Below are 22,434 nucleotides of genomic sequence, written 5' to 3'. Positions count from 1 at the left end.
GCCGGGGCCTGGCGGGGTGTGGTTCCAGAGCTGGGGGCGGGGCTCCCTCTGGCCGCTGCTGGGCAGGGAGGGCAGTCCTGGGGAGCAGGAAGAGGGGCCTGGCAAGGCCTGGCTTGGTGGAAGGAGGTGGGAGGGCCGGGGCGGGGGGGGGGGGGGGGGGGGGAGCATCCTGGTCTAACACTTCTGCGCTGGAGCTCGGCCGCTGCAGCTCCCTTCCTGTGTGGCTGGAGACAGGAAGCCCACTGCCCCAGGCCCACCCCCCCATGCCCATCACAGGCCCCAGGAGCTGGGTACGGAGAGGAATAGAGAGGCACTAGCTGGCCTGCGGCTGGGCTCCTCCACCACCACCCCCACCCCCGACCTCCCAGTCCTTTCCCTGGTTGGGAGGAGGCCTCAAAATGCCTGAGTGGCTGCCAGAGGCGTGAACTGTACCCCAGGCCTCCCGACTCGCACGTCCAACCGTGTTTACCCAATGCGCTTGCTGGCTGGGGCCAGGGCGCTTTTCCCGTGTTTGACCGCATACCTACTCAGGGCCAGGCACTGCTGGCCGTGGCTCACCGCCGCCGGCTGGCAGCGCGCCTGCCTCCCCCCAAGGCCCCAGTTGGAAGGATCTGAGGAACACCGTCCCTGGTCCCAACAGACCCTGTGCCCTTGGGAAAGCCAGCCTGGAGCCTGCGAAGGTTTAAAAGGGTTTAAGGAACCATTTATGTGCGTGGTGGCCCTGCCGCGGCGCTCAGCGGGCGCCTGGGCTGTCTTCACGCCCCCAGTGGTCCGCTCTGGCAGGGACCCCCGCCCAGCCAGGGAGAGCCGCTGCTCACCCTTGCCCTCTGAGCTGGTCCTGGCCAGCTGTGTGCCTGCTAACCGCAGCTCGCAGCCCTCAGCCCTCCAGCCAGGCGTGGGTGCAGAGCCGGCTCTGCCCGCCAAGCTGCCTGCACAAGAAACCCCCACCCCAGCCCCGATTTCCTGTCTGTGAGGTGGCGAGAGGCTTGTAGAGCACAGGGCACGGGCTTAGCAATTCCAGCCCAGCCTGAGGGGGAGTGAGGGTCTGGGGGTCCTGACTCAGGGCGGGAGGCTGATCTCAGACCACCGTTCTGGTGCCCCCCATTTGTGCCCCACCCAGCCACGCAAGGAGTCATTCCTAGGTGGATGTTCCGCCCAGGCCCTGGGAGGGAGCTGGGGCGGCCTGCGTGTGGGTGGGCCCGAGGGCTGGGGGCGGTGGGGGCACGAGCGAGCAGCGTGCGCTGGCCTCGGTGGCGGGCACGTGGTGTTCACTCAGCTGTCTCTTGTCTTCTCTATTTCTCCTGCTTCTCTCCCCTCCCCCGCCTACCCTGCTTTTGCCCCGGTTTTGGCCACGGGCAGTGCCAACATATGGTCCTTACGGTAGGTCCTGCTCTCGGTCTGCACGTCTGTCCTGCACGCCAGTCCTGGTCCCTGTCACACCGGCATGCCTCTCTCCCTGGCTGCTTCTCTGTGTCCCTGTCTGCTTCCCCTCGGATGCCTCTGGGTGGCAGAGCCCAGAGCAGCTGCCTGCCCAGGGCCACCCTCTGTAGATTTCGCTGTCCCGGCATCGGCCCTGCTTGGTTCCGGGGCGCAGCGCTCGTTCCCGGGAAACCAGGGGCGTTCGGCTCGGCCCACGGCAGAGGGTGCAGAGAGCAGGCGAGTTTGAGTCTGAAGACCGGGGTGCGAGCTGGGCTCATCCCGCGCCTCCCAGTTCTGTGGCCTGGGCCCGCGGGACGGTCCGTCACAGGGAGTTTAGATCAGCGCGGCAGGGCAGGCGGCTCCTGCCCGTCCAGAGAGGGGCCTCCTCTGCTGGTGCAGCCCTCCGCGTCTGACCTGATGGAGCAGGTCCCTGGTCCACTCCCCCGGGAGCAGTGGCGCGGCTGGCACCCGTGGAGCCTGGGCACCCCTGGCCCCCAAGCCCCCTTCCCCAACACTCCTGCCTTCAGTCGATACTGAGCCTGGGCCCGCCTCCCTGGGGCCTTCCGGGCTCACTGCCTGCATCGCGTCAGCCTCCACGCCTGCCCGTCCCGCAGGCGCAGACTCGGCCCCTGTGGCCGCTCGCCTCCACTTCCTTCGGGGGCGCACGGCTCTGTGCCCCGGCCAGAGGGGCCCTTTCTTTGCCTGCGCCCCCCACCCCCCACGTGCAGGGCCCTGTTCTCTGTCCCTGAAGGGGGTGGTTGGATGACACAGCCCAGTGGGGGCGGCCCGGGGCTTGGGGTGGGCTGAGCTACCTCGCCTCCTGCCAGCGAGGCCCCTCACCCCGCCCCCCGCCCCCGCAGGCCGCTGCGCCCCCATGAAGAGCATCTCCAGCAGCCTCAAGGAGACCATGAACCCGCACGACATCGTGCAGGACGCCATCCACAACTTCTCGCCCGCCTACCAGCAGTACACGCAGCAGTCCACGCTGGAGCCCGGGCCCAGCTGGCACGGCGGCGCGCACGGCCTGGCGCGCTCCCACAGCCTCGGCGGCGCCCGCGACAACGAGAAGACTCTCCTGCTCAGCTCTGATGACGAGTTCTAGGCGCGGCGGTGGCGGCCGCTGGGAAGGATGGGTACCTCGGCCCCGGGCAGGGGGTGCCCCCTCCAGCCTCACGTCCGGGCCGGGAGGCAAGCTGGCACGGCTTCGGCGTTGCCCTTTAATTTATTGGACCAGAGACACTCACATATCGCTTCCAGAGGAGCAGCCCGTCGCTGTCTGCTGAGGGAACAGCCCAGGCTCACCCTCGAGCCTTCAGGAACATTTATACAAGGCCAAACCCGCAGGACCGGGGCGAGGAGCAGAGGATCCTGGGAGCGAGCGACTCCCATGCCCCTGTGGCTTGTCCTGCGGTGGCAGCATGTCGGGACCAGCTGTGCCCCGGACCCAGACGCTGATGTTGGGGACCAGCAGCCACAGTCTTCTCGGCTCTGCCCCCAGGTCCCTGCCCTCCCCCACGAGACTCACAGCCCCACCCCTGAACACCGTGCAATACAGCTCTCCCCACCTGTCCCCTCCCCTGTCGCCCCTTGTCTGATGCTAGATTAGCCTCACCTGGGCAGAAGGAGGGACCATCCGCTGGGAACCCCCTCCTGACCCAGGCCTGCCTGGCATGCTGCCCGGATCAGAGCCAGATGCCAAGAGCCACAGGCCCACTGGGCAGGGTGCTCAGCTGCCTTTGCGCCCCTCTTCTGTCGACGTGGCCTCTCCAAGTCGGGCGTCCCCGAGCCCCCTGGGTGTCTTCTCAGTGGCTGCACCTCTGCCTGTCTCATGCCCCTTCCTCCGGGCCTGCTGAGGACAGCCGGCAGCCCACACTGCCCCCTGGGGTCTGTCTCCTTGAGAGCATTGTTGGACAGAGCCCTTCCTTCCTGCTCGCTCCCAGGGTCGGGGGCTCCGCGCTTCCTTCCCAGGCCAAGTGAGCAGAACCTGGGCCGGGGCACGGTCTGTTGCTGGGGCTCCTCCCTCACACTTCACAGGGGGATTCTGAGTCTCTACCTTTCAGACCAGCTTCCGGAGGACACAGCTCTGGAGGGGGGAGGGCGGAGGGCCGGGGCATGCGCAGAGGGCCCTGGCCCCAGGGCCACACGGGACCTGGCGTCCTCCTCCTCTGGTCCCCTGGCCCACCATCTCTTCTGTGCCTTAGTCACACATGAAAGCTCCCACTCCCCAGGCCTTCGGTCTGCCCCAGACGCCCCCCTGTTCAGCTGCTGGCACTCAGAAGGTCCTACAGTGCTGGGCCAAGTGCCCTCAGGCCTCGGGGGTGGCTGGGGCCGCCCATCCCCTGCCCTTGCCCATTGCCCACCTCTGCACGGTGTGCGCCCCTGGAGCTTCCCTGGGCCGGAGCCCCCGTGCAGGCCGGGCTCACTCTCAGCGGGCAATGCCTGCGTGTACAGGCTGGGTGTCCCATCCCCAGGTGGCATTTGGGCTGGGGCTGCCTGCACAACCCGGGGAAGGGACAGGCTGAGCGAGGAGGGCCCCGACTGTGGCTCCGGAACGCCCCTGTGGCACCTCTCTCCTTCCAGCCACGCCTGGAGCGAGCTGTGCCGAGGGTCGAGTGGGGGTTCTGTCCCAGTCATCCTTCCGGGCTCTTGGCCCTTGCGACCAAGCCAGCCAGCCCCCTGGAGGGACAGCAGCCTGCTGGGGAGGTGCCAGAGGCCAGCGCTGGGCCCCTGTCTGGTGGGCTTGGCCAGCCAGTACCGAGCTGCGGGTTGCTGCAGGCTGTCCGAGAAGGCCCTCTGTCTGTCCCCACTCCCACCGCTTCCTCCCTCGAATCAGTTTCCCTGATCCCCCTTCCAGGCCAAAGTGTGCGGCTGACTCCCTGCCCCCGGCCTCTGCCCGCCCTGGCTTGCCCTCCAGCTCGGCGGCAGGGCACCGGCGGCCGCCCGGGGAGATGGGGCCGGGGCCTCGTGCCTGACCACGCTACCCCTTCCTCCTAGGATTCGTAGCCTAACTCGTCTTTTTTTTTTTTTTAATTTTTTTTCCTGATAGAATAGCTCTTTGTACATACAAAATACTTGAACAATTAACTGTATGACGTATGAGAGACAGAGCCCCTAGTTTTGTATCGCTTACGACTGCCACGAGCCCCCCCGGAAAGCCACTCTATTTTGGTCTCCGTGACATTTTCAGTGCGTGACAGGAGTGAGCGCACGAAGTGAGAGGGATATATATATGAGATAATATAGATTGTATTGAAATCTGCTCTGCCTGTGGGTGAGGTTTTCTTCCTGCCTCTTCCCGCCCCTGCGGGTGTGTTGGGGGTGGGTTTTGTGGTGTGGGCAGGGGTGTTTTAGGGGAACCGTGGCCCTTCTGCTATGTAACGTGTAGGTGATGGGGGGATCCATGTTGTCAGAGACTAAAATCGGGGTCCAGGCCTCCAGCGGACCGTGTCACCCCCTCCCCACATGGCCAGCATGACATGGGGGCGGCTTTGACGCCCACCCTCCCCGCCCACGGGCAGCCCCCTTGCTGCAGGTGTCTCTAGGGGAGTTGAGAAGTTCCTAGGGTCGTCTTTCCAAACTGCCCGTGATTCCCCGAGCCCACCCTCCACTGTGGGACCCTCTGTGCCTCCCACTAGGAGCAAGTCCTGGAACAGAGCCTGCTGGGCAGCGGGCACTGCCCCTACGCACCAGGGCAGGTACCTCCGCCACCTCAGCACGCCTTCTCGGGCCTGGCGGAGGGGGGGGGGGGGGGGGCGGGGCTGGCCGCGCTGACTTAGGCGCTCGGGAATGCAGCGGGGGCGGGGGAAATTCCCAGCCTCGGCTCAGCCTCCTGCCGCTTCCGCGGTCTTTTCCGCAGGGCTGAGCTCAGCATCTCAGGATTCGGTGAGGACCGTGGGCTCCAGCTGGGAGGGCGAGGTCGGCCTGTGGGCCACGCCCCCCGCCCCGGGGTTGGGCCTTTCGCCCACCGTCACATTCTGTGACCTCTCGCAGCACTGCGCAGGCCCCGCCGTCTTCACCCCCATTCCCAGCCCCGCAGCAGCCCTCGCTGCAGGGGCGCGTTCTTGTAAAGCTTTACTGTGTGTTCAAGCCCGCAGCCCTCCAGGCCCCGGTGCCGGTCACACCTGCGCCCTCAGAGTACTTCTCTGGTACACATGGGTAAACGGAGGCTGCAAGACGCTAAATAAGTCATCAGAAGTCACACAGCTAGGAAAAGGCTCACGTGGATTCAAACCCCGATTTCCCTGAGCCGCAACGTGCCCCGTCTGTCTGGGCCTGGGATGGGCCACAGGTGCATCTTAGGCCTGTGGGCTGGGACTGAGGAAGCCACGCCTCTCCCCGCCTCCCGGTGCCTTCCTGAACACGAGGGAAGGGTTTGCTCCTTGGCTGCAGAAAATCAGACCTCGGTGGAAAGTGCTGGGAAGATCACTCCAATCGGGGAGTTTTCCTCTCTGGGCAACTGTGTTTTCACTGAGGAGATGCCCGGGAAACTTAAACCTACGTTCCACTGTGGCCCCAGCTTTGCCTCCTACCCCCCCAGGTGGGTCCTTGGCTCGGGCACCAGATGGAAGGACAGGTGTTGGGGCACTGCCTGCCCAGGTGTCCACCTCCAGCCCACCCCCAGCCCACGCAAGAGCTGGTAGTGATGGTGCATAGCTTTTTTGTTTGTTGTTTTAGTCCGAACCCAAGGATATGTTTATTGATTTTAAAGAGAGGAAAAGAGGAACTGGGGGGAAGAGGGGGAAAAACATCAGCGAGAGAGAGAGAACCCAGTGAGTTGCCTCCCATACGCACCCCAGCGAGAGACCAAACCCACAACCTAGGTGTGTGCCCTGACTAGGGATCGAACTTGAAACCTTTTGTTGTCTGGGACGATGCTTTAACCACCTGAGCCACCGGCCAGGACAGCATAGTTTTGATTTGCAAATTGGAGCAACCTTTTTGGGGTGGGCAAGCACAACTCCATCTTGGGCCCCTCATTTAGAACGCCCCCCAGTAATCAGGCCGTACACGTCTTCACTGTGGAAATAGAGAACTTGTCTTTATTCAGAGTCTACAAAATACAGAAGGCGGGTAGCTCGCTCACTGTAAGTCAGAAAATAAATAAATTCTGGGGGCCGGGCAATTTTTTTAAAAACTTTTTTTTTTGGTTGTTGCTATCCGGCCTTCCCTAAATATAAGATAAAATGTGATTTATTTGCAGATATAAAATATAAAGTCCACCTCCGGGCCCCATGACACTTTCCCCAGGGGGTGGTCCCCAGGGCTCCGGCTGGAGAGAATAACTTATCCGTGCAATAAATAAACAGTGGGGAGGGAGGGGGAGGGGGGCTGGGCTTCCCCGAACAATCAGTGGCCGTGGTCAGCCCCCACCCCGGGTGGACAGTCACAGGGAAGCGGTGGGGACCCCTCAGCCCAGGCCGTAAGACCACAGGATCTGCCTTCTCATCTCCCCTTTCTCTCTGGCTGGCCAGCTCCTTCCCTCTCCTCCCTCTGAGTCACCTTCTCTCTCCCTCTACTTCTCTTACCTTGGCTCACCGCTGTCTCCCAGGCCGCAGAGGCCCTTCCACCAGATTCAGCCCCAGCCCACCGTCCCCCACGACAACCACAGCCGGGGATCTCCAGGCAGCAGTGGGAGAACCTGGCTCGGACACCCAGTTCAACCACTAAGCACAGGCGGCCCATCCACGGGAGACCTGTTCCCCCACCTGTTCACTGGGCTTCACCAGGTGATTTCCGCAGGCCCGAAGCCAAGGTGGGAGCGTCAGCGTCCCACGAGACAACTACGGGGCTGGACCTAGCGCTGCATCCCAGGAAGATGGGGAGGGGCCGTTGGCGCAATCTGAGCACACAGTTTACAAAGTGAGGGGTGGCCCTCTTCTCCTCGATGGCTCTTCTGTAACCTCGTCCGCTCCGTGTATCCCACCGTCCGAGCCTAAGAAGGCTGAACTTTCAGCCAAGGGAGACCCTTGACCACAACCCCACCCTACCTCCTATCTCACCAAAGTCACCCCTTCCCAGGGCTATTAGGTCCCGTGTCAAGGGCTGCACGAGGAAGACAGGGTCTGGGGAGAGGACCTGTGATAACCACAGGGGCTGGTGGCTGCAGAGAAATGGCACCTGGGGACAGAGGTTGTGCTCAGGCAGGTCGGAAAGGGATTGGGGATCGGGGGCGTGGCTTGGGAGTGGGGCGTGGTCGGGCGCAGCGGGCACTAGGAGCAGGCGGCGGGGGCGGGGCCTGGGGCGGGGCCCGGGCTCGGAGCCGACTTGACTATGGTGATGACGCTGGCGGGGGCCACCAGCGCGGCTGGCCCTCGGGAGGCGGAGACCGAGCGCGCGAAGCCCTGCAGGGCCTCGCACTTGCCGCGCAGGGCGTCGAGCTCCAGGCGCATGGCCGCGTTCTCGCGCGCCAGCTTGTCCACCTCGCGCTCCAGCTCAGACTTCTGCTTCTGCAGCTCCTCCTTCTGGCACACGCGCTTCACGCGGCAGCTGGCCGCGTAGCCGCGGTTCTTGAGGGTGCGGCGCCTCTGCTTGAGCCGCGTCACCTCCTCGGCCGAGAGCCCACGCAGGTGCCGGTTCAGCTCGCGCACCGACAGCCCCATCAGTGCCTCGTCGGACAGGTGTGGCGTGTTCTCGCTGAGCTCGCGCTTGATCTGCAGGCAGCACGGTGGATGCATGGGGAAACCGAGGCCCAGGGTCGCGCCCTTGCCTGTGGGCCATGAGCCGGGGGCCTGGCATATATCGGGTGCTGGGGACCGCTCCACACCTCCCCCGCCATAGGCATAGAGGTGGTGGCTGAGCTTGTTCCAAGACCTCCAAGTGGGGCAGGTACCCGCAAATGGGAAACCGGGCCAAACCAGGATCAGAACTCACAAGGGGCCACCCCAGAGTTCAGCTCAAATCCTGACCCAGCAGCGAGCGACCAGGCTCGGACTCAGCTAAAGAAGCCCAGGAAAGCGCCTCTGAACTCCTGCAGCCCGGTGGGCACTGTCCGGATGGGGGGATGGGTACAGAAAGGGAAGTGACCTGCCCGGGGGGGGGGGGGGGGGGAGTGGGGGGCACAGCCCATGACCAGAGCCCGGTCTCCTGGTTTCCAGCCGTGACCTCATGAATGTCTGATGCCTGCTGGGCGGCTCTTGGGGATTCTAGGTACTGAAGGGGAAGTGAGTTGGGGGGCTGGAGATGGGGAGCCCAGCCTGGGCAGGGGTGCAGCAGGGGGTGGGGCAGGGGGTGGGGCGGGGAGGACTGGGAAGGACAGGAGCCGCCTCCTCACCTTCAGCGCTTTGCTGGATAAGGGATCCACAGACATGGTGGCGGAAGGCGCCCTCCGGCCGAGACCTAGGGGAGAGAGGAGACCAAGGTCACTTTTTGTCTTCCCGTGGCAGCTGTGTCTCGTGTGTATCTTTGCTCAGGGCCCCTCTTCCGAGAGGCCTGTTTGGCCGAAGCACCCCCTGGTGTCCTGTCATGGATCCCCGTGTGCTGACCTTCCTAACGGTCCCCTCTGCTGCAAGTATTTGCAGACCTCCCTCATTCAGGCCTGTGTTCTGGAAAAGCTTCCCCACCTGGGGGCAGCCCGGAGCAGATCTGGCACCGCCCTGGCATGTGCTTGGCACTGGGGAGACACGGAGGGTACGTTCTGCAGGCCGGGGGTCCTTGCTCTGGGCTGGGAAAGGCACCGTCTCCCAGAGTTCCCACTCCTCCTCTGCTGATCCCCTGGGAATGCGATGGAGGTGAGGAGCAGAGGAGGAGGGGGCAGGAGGGCGGCAGGAGGGCGGCCGGAGACCGGCATCCCGTCAGGCCTCACTGGGCAGGAGCCGAAACCCAGCTCCAGACCGTGGTGGCCGAGGCGTCTCGCAGAGACACGGTGGGAAAATGGAAAGTGCACGGACTTGGGCACCAGACACCCTGGGGCCTTTCAGAGGCGGCCCCACTCACCAGTGGTGGGGTTCCGGTGGACACGTCAGTGAATCTCTCTGGGCCTCGGTTTCCCCACAGTGATACCGGGTGGCCGTGTGTTAAGTCAGCTCATGTTACGCCTCTCCCAGGACCCTCCTGGGGCTCCCAGGTCACTTGGATTACAGCCCGAGTCACCACAGCGGCCCATGAGGCGCTGGTGATGTGGCCTCAGCAAATGCCTGGCTTCAGCTCTTGCTTCGCTCCCCCTCCCTCCCCCCGCTCCAGCTGCACCCGCTGCCTTACACCTGCCACACACACGGCTCCCCGGAGCCCGTGCGCCGCTCTCCCACCTGCCCCACACCCTCTTCCCTTAAATAGCCACAGAGCGTGCTTCCTCTCGTCCTGCGGGTCTCTCTGCAAACCTCATGTTCTCACTCAGCGCCGATACACATGCCCACACGCACGCGCACACCCTCCCTTCCCCACCGCCTGTATCTGTATGGCACGTCTCACTGTGTATTGTAATTATTATCCCCCACGTGCATTTTACCTATCTGGTCAGTGGCTGCCTCCCCATTAGCAGGCCAGCTCTGGACAGCAGGGGTCCTGTCCTGTCCACTGCTGTGTCCCCAGTGCTCAGAGCGGTGCCTGGCACAGAGCAGAAGCCCCAGTAACAGTTGCTGAATTCTCAGCGTGACTCAGGCCGAGGTGGGGACAGTCCAGGGTTTCTTAGAAATCCCCCAGCCCCTCCAGCCCACGCGGCCAGGGGATCTGACGCCCAGAGGGAAGCGAGGACTGGCACAGGAAAGGGAAGTTGGCCCTTCCAGAGGTCCCCTGACGGAGACGGCCACACTGGCCCAGGGGCGGGGAGGGTCTTCGGAGCCGCCTGCGCCCTTGTGGTAGAGCTGAGGGGGAAACTGAGGCCCAGAAAGTCCCAAGTCAGGACCTTAGCCTGTTGTCACAGACACCACTTGGAGGCCCTCATCCACCCCCCACCCTGCAGTGCTACCCTTCACTGCAGGCCACCTCCCCCCAACACCCCCCCCAGGGAGGTCCTGGTTTGTCTGCTCACCCTCCACACCGCGCTCAGAAGGTCTTTCTACCACGTGAGTCTGACCACATCGTCACCCAGATGCAGACATGCTGTGGCACCCTGCCACCCTGGGGGCAGCAGGGTCCAAGCCCCCCCGCATGGCTCTCAGGCTCACCTCCCACCGCCCTCCACCTCTGTGCTGCGCTCCAGCCACGTGGAATTTCTTTCATTTCCTCCCACCCCACGCTTTCTCGCCTCTGGGCCGCCCCACACCCTGTGACACTTCTCCCCTCCTTCATCTGATAGACTCCCACTCATCCTTCTGCTCTGGGTATAGACGTCGCCTCCTCCAGGAAGCCCTCCCTGGCCCCTAGGGCTTGTTTAAGGCATTCCCCTGCATTGTAACAGTCTGTTCCCTTGTCTGCTCGCCAGACAGGGAGCTCCATGAGCAGGAGCCGGGCCAAGGCAGGTCTGGGTTCTGAGGCCACCAGGTGGGGCCCGGCAGAGAGCAGGCACCAGGGAGGGGGGCACGGGGACGGTCCCTGACACCATCCGTCCCCTAGCCTGTCGGCGTCTAGAGCAAGTGCCAAGCCCAAGCCCAGGTGAACACTATGGAGAGGAAAACCTCCAGGCCGCATCTCCAGTTCTCCCTCCTTTTCATCTGCTCCCCGGCGTCCGCATGGCAGGGCTGGTACCAGATGCCAGGAGGAGTGGGGGACAGGAGCAGGAGGGGTTCTGTCCTGAGGATGCCTGGCCCCCAGGTCCCGCGTGGGGAATGAGGAGAGGAGCACTGGATTAAGAGTCAAGCCCAGGGTTGAGTCCCATCTCTGTCTGCCAGGCTGTGTGACCTTGGGCAAGCTACCCCACCTCTCTGGGTCTCCACATGTCTGTAAAAATAACACCTGCTCTCAGACTTTTGGTGGAGCCAAGGGTAGAGGTCAGTGAGCCTCTGAGGGGTCATGAGAAAAGCCGAGTCTGTCCAGGAGGGGCCAGGCCTGCAGCAATCACTGGGGCCTCCCTTCTACCCGGCATCTCCCCACTGGCTGGGGTCGCACAGGAAAGGCCCCCACCTCCTGGCTTTACGCAAGGGGAGGAGAAGACCCAAGGAGGGACGTCTCTCGCCTGAACTCACACAGCAAGTGAGTGGCTGCCTGCCCCCAGGTCGGGGGGGATTCTGACCACCGAATCCTGGTCCTCCCAACAGCCCTGCGAGATAATGCCCAGAGAGGTTGGTAGAGCAGTCCAGGTCACACAGCTAAAACGGGGGGCAGTGCTGGAGAGGAGGCCGGACTGGCCAGTCTCCAAGGCCACACGCTCGGATGTGCCAGGGTTCCTGTGGGGTCTGCCAGGGATGGGCAACCGCGTGCAGACAGCCAGGCCACCTTGCCGGCTATGGGGGGAGGTGGGTGTTAGGTGACACCGGCAATCTGGGTGATCCAGAGAGACCTGGTGGGAGGGGGTAAGCCTCTCCCCACATAGGTTAACTGAGAGCCTGTTGGGTGCTGGGTGCTGAGCATTGGGTGCTATGGCTGATGCAAAAACTCGGAGGTTTGGCCCCTTGGACAAGTCATTTCTCCTCTCTGGGCCTTGGTGTCCTCACCTGTAAAGTGGGGTTAAATACACATGAAGTGTGTATTTTACACACTTCGGTGTGTAAAATACAAGTGGCTTGGACAAGGCCAGAAGCAGCAGATGGTTGGCTTCTCTCGCCTTCCCCCCTCCCCCTGTGCTGTAAAGTGACTAAAGGCCCCACCCACTGGGCCGGCTGCGATTGATTCTGCGTACTCTTAGGCCCTAGGGAGGCTCTGAACCTGTTCTTCTCTCCTTTCCTCCTCCTCCTCCTCCTCCTGTCTAGCCTCAGCCCCCTCGCCCACATCCTGGATGTCAGCTGAGACACTCATGTTTGCCCAGGAATGTCCCTAGGTCAGCAAAGTCAGGCAATCACAGAAAGTCACAAGAAGGGGGAACTTTCTGATAACCAGAGGCTCTTAGCCTCCAGCCCCAGGCCAGGGGCTGCTCTAAACCACGGAGCCGGACCCTCCACCGGGTTGCCTTGGCTGGTATGGTGGGTAGACCTTGGGCCTGAGACAGTGGCTGATCCAACCTCCTTGTTCTGTCACTGAGACAACCGAGCAGCTGTTTGGTGGCAGTGGTGGGCTGGAACCCAGGAGTCCTGAACCCCAGCTCAGGGTTCTTTCCTCAGTGCCAGCCACAACACACACACACACACACACACACACACACACACACACACACGCACACAGAGCTTCTTCCCTTTGAGGCCTGCAGAGCAACCTCCAGGGGCTGCAGGTTCCTAACATTCTTTCGGAGGCATGGAGACTAAACTTACTCTTGGGAGATTGACAGCTGCCCCGCCCAGTCTGCAGCCACAAGACCTCCCACAGTCCTCTCCCTCCTGCCCCCCCTCCGTCCATTCCAGGGACATCCTGCAGTCGGCCCACCCACCCGCTGGCACGGGCTCCTCTCTGGCTGCTGAACCATTTTGCTTCCTCTGTGAGGACAGAGGGAAAAAATGTGTTTTCCCGGGCCTTGGCAACCAGCACTGGTGGAGCCTCCTCCCTGCTGGAGAGGGGAGCGAAGCTGGGAGGGCTCAGCCCCTCAGGAAAGCAGGAGCCCTGCGAATCCAGCTCCAGCTCTGCGGCCCGCTCACACTCACTGTGTGACTCCAGGGACGCCGTTCCCTCTCTGGGGGCCTCGCTTTCCCAACAGGCCAGACCCCCACCAAGCCTAAGGTACCTTCTAGCCTGACACTCTTGGAGTTTAGAGTGTCAGGTTCTGGCTTGGAACGGAGCCCCAGGACCACTAGCAGAATGGAGATCCTAGAGATACAAAGGAAATCAGTGAAGGCTTCCTGGAGGCGGGGGCATGAGAACAACAAACTCAGAGACTATGAGCTTTGACTATTCCTCTGCTCAACCTGCACAGCCAGGGACCACTTCCTCTTTCAGCTGAACTATGACCATAGCTGCCTCCTCACTGGCTTCTAGTCTTGCCGCCTCCACCTCTGACCCCACCATCTGTTTTTCCCCAAGGCTGTCAGAGAATCATTACTGACACAAATCTGCAAACCTATGTTCAGCCCATTTCAAAACCCTGTGATGCCAGGCACCCCCCTCCCCCAGCCCACACAGTGGGGCCTTTAGGCCTTAGTCATGTTCTTTGTCCACTATCTCCCAGGATCCTCTTGGACCCCCAGTGCTCATTCATTCATTCAATCAGTCAACGCCAAGAAGCATCTACTATGTGTAGATGGAGCCAGGCCCTGAACACCCTGAAAGGCCAAGGGTGAATCACAGCCTCTGCCCTTTAGGGCTTCACAGACCATCATCACTCACTCCATCTGACAACCTGGCTCACTGGTCACCTCCTCGGGGAAGCCTTCCTTGATTACCCTAGGTAAGTTGAAGCCCTATTACTGGCCTACCTTGGAGATACTCTGGGTGTGGTTCCAGACCACAGCAATAAAGCAAATATCACAATTAAGCAAGTTGCAGGAATTTTTTGGCTTCCCAGTGCATATAAAAATTATGCTTACACTATACTATAGCCTATTAACTGTGCATAGCATTGTGTCTAAAAAAAAAAACAATGAACATTATTTAAAAAAGCTTTGTTTCAAGTCCTGGCTGGCGTAGCTCAGTGGATTGAGCACAGGCTGCGAACCAAAGTGTCGCAGGTTCGATTCCCAGTCAGGGGACATGCCTGGGTTGCAGGCCATGACCCCCAGCAACCACACATTAATGTTTCTCTCTCTCTCTCTATCTCGCTCCCTTCCCTCTCTAAAAATAAATAAATAAAATCTTTTTTTTTAAAAAAGGCTTTGTTTCTGAAAGATGCTGACCATTATTTGAGCCTGTTGGAAAAATGGCGCCGGCAGACTCACCCCATGGAGGGTTGCTGCAGACCATCAGTTTGTCAAAAACACAGTATCTGCAAAGTGCAATGTTAAAAGCAAAGCACAAAAACATGAGGTGTGCCTGTGCTGTGTACTTGCAAGCCACAGGGACTTCCCTCTCGTACCACCCCGCTCCGCTGTGGTTTGGTCTGCAGTTTAGCAGCTCTTCCTTCAACGATGCCCCCTCTCGTTCACTATAAGCTCCCAGAGGGCAGGCCGTGGACCTGGTCTGCTCACGGTCTCATCGCCAGCATTGGTCCGTGGCAGGGCCCCTGGCAACGCAGGCTAAAAGCATCAGGACTGAGGGAGGCACAGGGGCCAAGGGAGCCCACGTGGGGTCCCAGGCCCTCGTGGAGACCCAGGTGTGACCCAGTGGGAGGTCGAGGCTTTCAGCGTCAGCTTCCCACCGGTGACTGAGCCACCCTCTGACCCCCAGCTCTACTCAGGGGTGTTTCCTGCCCAGCTTTGAGGGTGGGCCCGACTGGTTCTTGTGCTCCTGATGCCCACCTCCCTTCCTCGAACCCCACACATTCCTGGACACCCCTGGCCTTGACCTGAGGCTGTTGGCTCTGTGTTCTCTCCCACGGTTCTCCTGGGAAGAAGCCTGTGTGCAGAGGCTGCCGTACCTCCCCCTTTGCACCCCCATCCTGCCACCTGGATGTCGCCGAGTTCCTGCCGCAGATGGGGATACCGAGGTTCCCCACTGCAGTAGCAGAACTCACCGGGGCTCAGAGATTCAAAGTTAAAAGGTCATCTGGTTCTCCATCCCAGCAAGCTCCACTGACCACCCTCCAGGATTCTATAGCCCCGTGGCTGGGAAGAAGGGGAGGGCAGAATAGAACCCAGGAATCCCTAGCCCCGGGCCCATCTCTCAGGCTGCCGGGCTAAACAGATTTCTGCAGAGCTGATATGGGGGATCTAGGGCTAGGGTGGGCCCCACCTCTCACACATTAGCCCTTTGTGCACTGAGACCACCTGTCCCACTACCTGTTGACCATGCCTCCCCGGGATGAGGACTCTGGGAAGTCCCGCTGGCCCAGTCCCTCAACTAGATCCTCAGGTCCGGCCATCAACAAGTGTGTCAGACTAGTCCCACTTGTAACTGAAACTACCAGGAGGGCAGAAACCAGCTCCACCCCGTCCTCCGGTCTCACCCTCCCAGACCCAGCAGGTATGAGCTCCAGAACCCGGACCAGCCCCAGTAGCCACCAGACGGAGGAAGCCCAGGATTCCTTCCTACCTTCCCGCTCTGCTGTGGGGGTCCACTTCCTCCAGAGACTGAAGGGATGGGCGACCCTGAGGGTGAAGGACAGGCCAGAGGGTCCACCTGCCTCATCCCCAGTCCTGGGGGGCGGGGTCTTTGACACTGTGTCCCACCCTGTGGCTGCAAGCTCAGGCTCAGGGCAGGGGACAAACAGCGAGGTCACATGGCCCCAGCGCTGGGAAACTCCGTGACGGCAGGGGCTGCTCCAGCGCGCCGCTTGTGGAAAGGGGACAGCCTGAGAATTCCCAGCCCCCGTGTGACCACAAATCGAGCCGCTTCCCTAGCTCAGGTCCCTATTCCGAATTTACTCATTGGGCACACTCCTCCCAGGGTATGCACCGCTGCTACACAGGCCCCAGGGTTCTCGACCGCCTGGGAGAGCGTGGCTGCCTCTCCGTCTGTCTCTCCCTCTCTCTCTCCCTCTCTCCCTCTCCCTCTCTCCCTTCCTCCCTCCCTCCACAGAACACCTCGCGCACACGCATCAGGCAGGATATTCAGGACGCAGGCCAGGGAACACACACACACACACACACACGCACACACGCCCTGCGTAAACAAACCGAGCACGCCCGGCTTGCGGGCACCAGTCCAGGGACTGTTCTCACCGAGTCACGTACGTGCACACACCGCCCCGGGCCCCGCCTGGGCAGACGCTGACGCTCTCCAGCCCGCGATGCCCCTTCCTGCCGGGCTTCGCTGCCTCCAGGCCGGCGCCCCCGGAAGAGGCCCATCACCTCCGCACCCCGCCAAGCTTGTTTCTGCCCCTACTCGTTCCCCGGACTGCTGCCCCTCCCCTCCCGCCAACCCTCCGAGCGGTGGGGACACTGGAGCGCCGACTGAGCCGGCTCCGGCGCCCCGCCCCAGGCACGTACCAAGGACAAGGAGACCCCGCTGCCTCGGGCCCCGCGCGCCGGTTCCCGTCCCGGACCCACGATCCTCACCCTGCTCTGGATCCGCTTCTCCTGGCGCCCCTGGAACGCGCGGGTCCCGCTGCCGTCCGGGCTGCCGTCCAGCCCGCGCTCCGGTCCGTCTCCGCTCCGGTCCCGACCGCTGGTCGCTCTGAACCTGGCTCCCGAGAGCGACGGGCTGAGTTTTGTTGTGGGGCGGGCGGCGCGGGAGGCCGCTGCGAAGTTGTAAGGCGAGCTTCCCGGAATTACTCACTCACAGGATTCCTTTCATTCATAAAAACCCAGTCATGCGGTGACGTCACCTCCCTGAGCGGCCTCTGCGCTCCGCAACTCCGCCCCGCCCCGCCCACTTAGGCCCCGCCCATACCCAGGCCCCGCCCCAGGACTCGCAATCTCTATTAGGCTGGTGGCGTTCACGTGACTCCTCGCGAAAGCCGTGTGGGTGAAGGTGTCATTTGGCTCATTTTACAGTCGGCAGTCCCAGACCTTTTCTTTCGACCTACACCTTCTGCCACGATGATCTCATCCCATCCCGTGGTTTCAAATGCCATCTACGTGCCCCTGAGCTCCAAACTTGTATTTCTAGAGCGAAGCCGCTTCTCTGAGTTGGACTCATTATTCAAGTGCCCACTGCCCCTTCCACGTGGGTGCCAGATGGGGACGGCAGACACTCTCTACACAGACAAAATCCACCCCCTGATGTCAGCCCGACCCCGGCAACCCACACTCGCAGTCTCCCCCATCTTAGCTTTGAAGCCCAACCCCATGGGCCTTGCTCCATCCCATCCTCCCTGCGTCAGGGGTCGGCCTTTCTCTGCCTCCGATCCGATTCTGCGCCTGACAGCCGCTCCTTACCCTCAGTCCCACCACGCGGTCTGCCACCATCAACTTACCTGGCCCCCCGGGAGCAGCCTGCTGATAGCCTCCCCAGCTTTTCTTCACACAGCAGACAGTGTTTCTCTCAAAGCAAAGATCGGATAGTTCCGTACACTCCCATCCTCTCTCCAGCCCCCCTGCGCATTTAGAACATAAACGACCCTCCACCCTTTGGCCTACAGGGCCCTGAGCCATCTGGCCTCTTGCCAGCTCTCCGGCCTCACCTCCTGCCCCTCTGCCCTCACCCCTGCTCCCCAAACACACCAAGCTCACTCCTGCCACAGGTCCTTTGCACTGGCTGTTTCCTCTTCTGTTCACTGCCTGGTTCTCTCTCATCTTTCAGATCAGCTCAGATGTCACTGACCTCCCGGCTGAAGGGGCCCCCACCTGTAAAGTCTGGTTTTTCTATACCCTCAATAACTCCGTAGGGCATCGTTTTGTTTATGTGTTTGCTTACTATTTGGTGTCTTTCCCCCTCAATCAGATGTTTCGTCAGAGTGGAGTCTTCTCTGTCTTGTCCCCCACTCCACGCCCTGTGCCCAGGGCAGTGCTTAACCCAGGACACACCCTCGGCTGAGAAAACAATGCGGAGGAAATAAATGAGTGGGGGCTCAGAGGGCTGAAGTGACTTGCCAAAGTCCCACAGCTTGAAAAGTACAAGAACTGCGATTCGAATCCAGGCCTGGCTGGTTCCTGGTCCAGATGTTCGGGGTTATGCCCAACCGCGTAGGGCCCAGCGTAGATGGAGGGGTGTGTTCAGTGCCTTGAGCCCTGCCCAGAAGAGGCGGCGTTGGGGGCCAAGCAGGGGAGTACGGCCACGTATTCTTTCTTTCCTTTGCTGTTCCCATTGCCTGAAGTGCCTGCCGTCGCTCCAAGAGCCATCTCTTCCGTGCAGCTGACGTCAGACCACCTACCTCGTGCTACTGCCCAGGGAACGGGGCCTCCCCAGCCCAGAGGCCTGCGCGTGGAGCCCCGCCCACCCGCAAGTCTTCCCCTTCCCGCGATGGAATGTAATCTGACTTCAGAGCCCTTGCTATGCTCTCCTGCTCCCAGCCTTGGTCCACCGGGGATTGTGACGTTTGTCCCTCCCCGCCCCGAGGCCTTGGGTTTCGTTTGCATACTGGCCCACAGGGATGACGAGGCAGCTTTATCTGGCACCGAATCCCTCCTGACCAACTCCCCCCAAATTGCCCATGCGCACTATGTTTACATATCTATGAGAACCAATCATGTTATGTCGTGGGGCATAAAAGCTCTCAATTTTAGAAACTGCATATTTGTGATTGTTGGTCCCCCCTGCCCCCCACACTCTATGAGCTTCTCCAGGGCTGAGGCCATAGTAGGTGCTCAACTAGTGAACTAATCCCCCTCAGAGCACACGACACCCCTGAGTGCCATGCTGCCTAAATCCGTTGCTCCCATCCCCGAATTAGGTTGTCAGCACTTTAGTATCCACCCATCAGGGACTGTTCCCCACAGGTGTGGCTCCCTGTTTGGTCAAGGTCAAGGAGCACGGGTGCAATGTCATATTTGAAAGTGGAAGCTTTCTGGCTTGAAGGGCTTTTTTACTGGCCAAGTCTGGGACGGTTTCAGCTTCAAAAGAAATGACAGCAATGATGGATTATAAGCGATTGGATGAGTGAAGACACCAGGGGTCCATACGTATAAACGAATGAATACGGAGAAGGATAAGCCCCTCTGCTGGTAGAAGGAATGATGGAGTTAGAAACCGACCACTAGGCAACCACCGCACTAATCGATGGATCCCAGTGAGACCACCAAGGGTTAGGAGAGTCCTGATGAGAAACGCGATGTTTACCTAGTTCCAAAGTATTGCCCCCACAGGCAGTTATTAAATTACAAATGGAAAGATAGTAACCCGGCAGTGGAGAAACCTGGCGGATACCACCTTTAACTAGCGGCCCACTGTTAGCATCACCGGTAGTGGGACTCACCGAGACGTCTTTCTCCTAAACGATGCCCTGAAAAGGACACAACGTCACTGCCGTTGGCGTCCCTGCCAGAAGTTCATACAATGAATCTAACTGTGGGGAAAGGTGTGACACATTTACATTGAGAGGCGTTCTACAACGTGACCGGGCCGTGCGCTTTAAAAAACGGCGGCATCAGGAGGGAGAAGGACAGGGAACCGTTCCAGATCAACGGAGTAAAGGAGACAGGACCGCTGCCTGCAGTGGGTCATCCAGGATTTCCTTTCGCTGTAAGGACATTATTAAGATGATCGGTAAAATCCAAACAAGGGCTGCAGATTAGATAAGAGTGCCGCCTCAATGTGAATTTCCTGGCTTTGATCGCTGCCCTGTGGTCATGTAAGCAACGCCCTCCGTTTTAGGCAACACACACGGGTGTGTTTCTGAACAAGGAGTATCATGTTATACTCCCTAAACAAGGGAATAGTCAGTTTGATGATTATACAAAATGTGATAAAATATTAACATTGGGGGAATCTGGGAGAAGAACACACAGATGTTCTCATCATTCCTGCAACGTTTGTTTTAATAAAAGTTGTTTTTTTCCTTCTCCAAAGTAGGGGCTATATAGGAGGGGCTCTTAAACTAGCCTGTGGGCTCCAATCCTAGCTCTTACCCTTTACCAGGTAAGTGTCTTAACCTTTCCCTGCCCCAGTCCCCTCCTTTGTAAGCCAGGCGTGCTGACAGTGCCTACTTCATGGGTTGTGAAACAACTGAACGTGTTCACACCTGAGCGCTGGGCACAATGCCTGGTATGAAATAGGTGGTCAGCAACTGTTGGGTTAGAGAGAGATGCGTTCTCCGGAGTCCCCGGGACTCGTCCTCTAAGCAATCTGCTTCAGCCCTGGTGGGCGACGCGCAGCCGGTGCCGGCCTCACCCTGCAGAGTTCCTGGGGAGGAGCTGCCCTCTGCCAGCACGGTCCCGCCGGACTCCAACTGGCCCAGCTGGTCCCTCCCTCCCCGTTCACCTGCCTGGGGCCCGAAACACCAGACAGCACCCAAGCACCACCCTTCGGGACCCTGGCCCACAGTAGGCGATTTGCCCACTAGTAGGTGCTCAGTAACAGTGACCCGAGCTGAGATCTGCAGCTCAGACCCCACCTCTGGCTACGCCTTGTACGGGGCTTTCCACTCCCCGACCTCGGTTTCCTCAACTGCTGTGAGCGCGTCGTATTAGGTCAGTGGTTTTGAAGCAGCCTCAAACCACAGTGAAATTTCTTCACATGAAATTGACTCTGCACAGCACCCCACACAGCGAGGCGGCGAGAAGTGGGACTTTGGCGGGGGAGGCCGGGGCTGGCTCGGACACTTCCCCACGGAGGGTCCTCTGGAGGCCCTTCCCGCCCTGAGGTGTGGTTTCTGGACCCCTGTGAGCCCCCGCTCCCGGACCCTTGGGTCTTCCCTGCCCCCCTCAGCAGGAGGGCTCTCCATAAGCTGGACCAGGTCCTGCCTCTCCTGTGGTCCCCTCTGCGGGGTGGCTGTGAGGTCAGAGGGGAGAATGTCTTTCAGCACCTTTTGACAGCTGACCTGGTTCTGGGTGCTTCCCCCAGACTCAGGCCCCCTACCAGTTCCTTGTTACTGCTTATCGCTATTACTGTTTATGGTCACTGTGTCTGTGTTTAAGGGATGCTTCCTGTGTGCCTGGCACCGTGCTAAGTAAGGGCCTGGGGCTTGTTTGCACGGTTTGTGTTTTCCGGGCTCTTTTCTCCCACTGCTAAATAAACCAAGCATCCCGAAAAGGATTTTTTAAAACACATTTCAATGTCTTTAAAACCCAACTTTTCAGTCCTGGCTGGGGTAGCTCAGTGGGTTGAGCGTGGGCTGAGAACCTAAGTGTCACAGGTTTGATTCCCAGCCAGGGTACATGCCTGGGTTGCAGGCTATAACCCCCAGCAACCGTACATTGATGTTTCTCTCTCTATCTCCCTCCCTTACCTCTCTAAAAATAAATAAATAAAATCTTAAAAAAACCAAACCAACTTTTCCTTTGTACAAAGCCCTTCCCACCGAATGGTGGTTCATGTAGGATTGGCCCCATGGTGAAGCGGAGGAAACGGACTGAGTTACGTTGGGTTCAGGGAGACCCCCACCCCCCACCCCTGTTGGATACTGGGTGTGGTGCATCTCGGGGCCCTTAATCCTCTCCCACTGTCTTAGGAGTTAGATAGCACCATCGCCGTGTCTTAGGGGAGGAGATTGAGACTCTGAGAGGTGAGGGACTTGCCCAATGTCACACGGCTTGTCCCTGGCAGAAGAGAACTTAACCTCAGGCCGGTCTGATCCGGGGGCCATGCTCTCTCTCTCTCCCTTCTGATGACTCTGCCCACCCCCGGCTAGACTGGGGGCTGCCAGAGCTCACTGTGGCTGCCGTCAATCATAGGTCCCAACTCCCGGCCACAGCTGATTGGCTCGGGGGTGGGCACAACCCAAGTTGGTCCAATTAGGGCCCTTCCAAGAAGAAGGTTAGTACTTTCTTTTCTTTTCTTTTTTATAAAGTTTTTGATAATAGCATTTTTTAAATTTTTATTTATTTATTTATTATTTTTAGAGAGGGAAGGGAGGGAGAAAGAGAGAGAGACACACACATCAATGTGCAGTTGCTGGGGGTCATGGCTTGCAACCCAGGCATGTACCCTGACTGGGAATCGAACCTGCAACACTTTGGTTTGCAGCCCCCACTCAATCCACTGAGCTACGCCAGCCAGGGCTCTTTTCTTTCTTTCTTTTTTTTAATATTTTATTTATTTTCAGAGAGAGGGGAAGGGAGGGAGAAAGAGCAGGAGAGAAATATCAATGTGAGAGAGAAACATCAGTTGGCTGTCTCTCACCTGCCCCCAACTAAGGGACCTGGCCCACAACCCAGGCATGTGCCCTGACTGGGAATCGAACCAGCGACCTTTTGGTTCACAGGCTGTGGCAGTCAATCCACTGAGCCATACCAGCCAGGATGCAGGTCAGTAATTTCTGATGGTAAAAACGTGTCTCCTTCCAGAGAAGAGAATAAGGTAGACGTGCTGAAGGAGGGAGGCCGTGAAGGGTCCAACTCGCCCTGAGGCCCCTCTAGCGTTTAGCTGGTCATCTCTTCCATGGATTCTGGAAGGCTCTCCAGTTACCTTGCCGTCAGGGACGCCCCT

General features: G+C 60.0%; 3 protein-coding genes across 6 annotated transcripts in view; 2 read left to right on the top strand and 1 right to left on the bottom strand.

Moving 5' to 3' along the window:
* Window positions 1-4,624, top strand: part of TMEM184B (transmembrane protein 184B) — a 44,952-nt gene extending 40,328 nt beyond the window's left edge. The window contains exons 9-10 of one of the 2 annotated variants that reach the window (XM_036019624.1): window positions 1,360-1,380; window positions 2,280-4,624. In XM_036019624.1, the coding sequence (XP_035875517.1) occupies window positions 1,360-1,380; window positions 2,280-2,521 (263 nt within the window). In that variant the 3' untranslated portion in view covers window positions 2,522-4,624. The remainder of the gene's footprint in view (window positions 1-1,359; window positions 1,381-2,279) is intronic. The other variant, XM_028532056.2, reaches the window with a different exon arrangement.
* On the top strand, window positions 3,218-4,677 carry LOC118499186. Its single transcript, XM_036019625.1, has 2 exons — window positions 3,218-4,090; window positions 4,137-4,677. Exons 1-2 carry the CDS (start codon window positions 3,248-3,250, stop codon window positions 4,389-4,391), a joined length of 1,098 nt encoding a protein of 365 aa, XP_035875518.1. The 5' UTR covers window positions 3,218-3,247; the 3' UTR covers window positions 4,392-4,677.
* Window positions 4,678-6,431: 1,754 nt separating this feature from the next.
* MAFF (MAF bZIP transcription factor F) lies at window positions 6,432-16,720 on the bottom strand. 3 transcript variants are annotated; one of them, XM_036019622.1, is made up of 4 exons: window positions 16,465-16,720; window positions 15,189-15,195; window positions 8,690-8,747; window positions 6,432-8,069 (listed from the first exon to the last, which is right to left on the bottom strand). In XM_036019622.1, exons 3-4 carry the CDS (start codon window positions 8,723-8,725, stop codon window positions 7,629-7,631), a joined length of 477 nt encoding a protein of 158 aa, XP_035875515.1. In that variant the 5' UTR covers window positions 8,726-8,747; window positions 15,189-15,195; window positions 16,465-16,720; the 3' UTR covers window positions 6,432-7,628. The 3 variants fall into 3 exon arrangements, with proteins under 3 accessions (XP_035875515.1, XP_028388761.1, XP_035875516.1); XM_028532960.2 differs by lacking the exon at window positions 15,189-15,195 and having other exon boundaries at window positions 8,690-8,754; window positions 16,467-16,720; XM_036019623.1 differs by lacking the exons at window positions 15,189-15,195; window positions 16,465-16,720 and adding an exon at window positions 16,131-16,284 and having other exon boundaries at window positions 8,690-8,754.
* Window positions 16,721-22,434: the final 5,714 nt, after the last annotated feature.

This window comes from Phyllostomus discolor, chromosome 2 (assembly GCF_004126475.2).
Source record: "Phyllostomus discolor isolate MPI-MPIP mPhyDis1 chromosome 2, mPhyDis1.pri.v3, whole genome shotgun sequence".
Taxonomy (NCBI): domain Eukaryota; kingdom Metazoa; phylum Chordata; class Mammalia; order Chiroptera; family Phyllostomidae; genus Phyllostomus; species Phyllostomus discolor.
The sequence above is the reverse complement of the archived record's forward strand: the minus strand, read 5'-3'. Positions and strand labels throughout refer to the sequence as shown.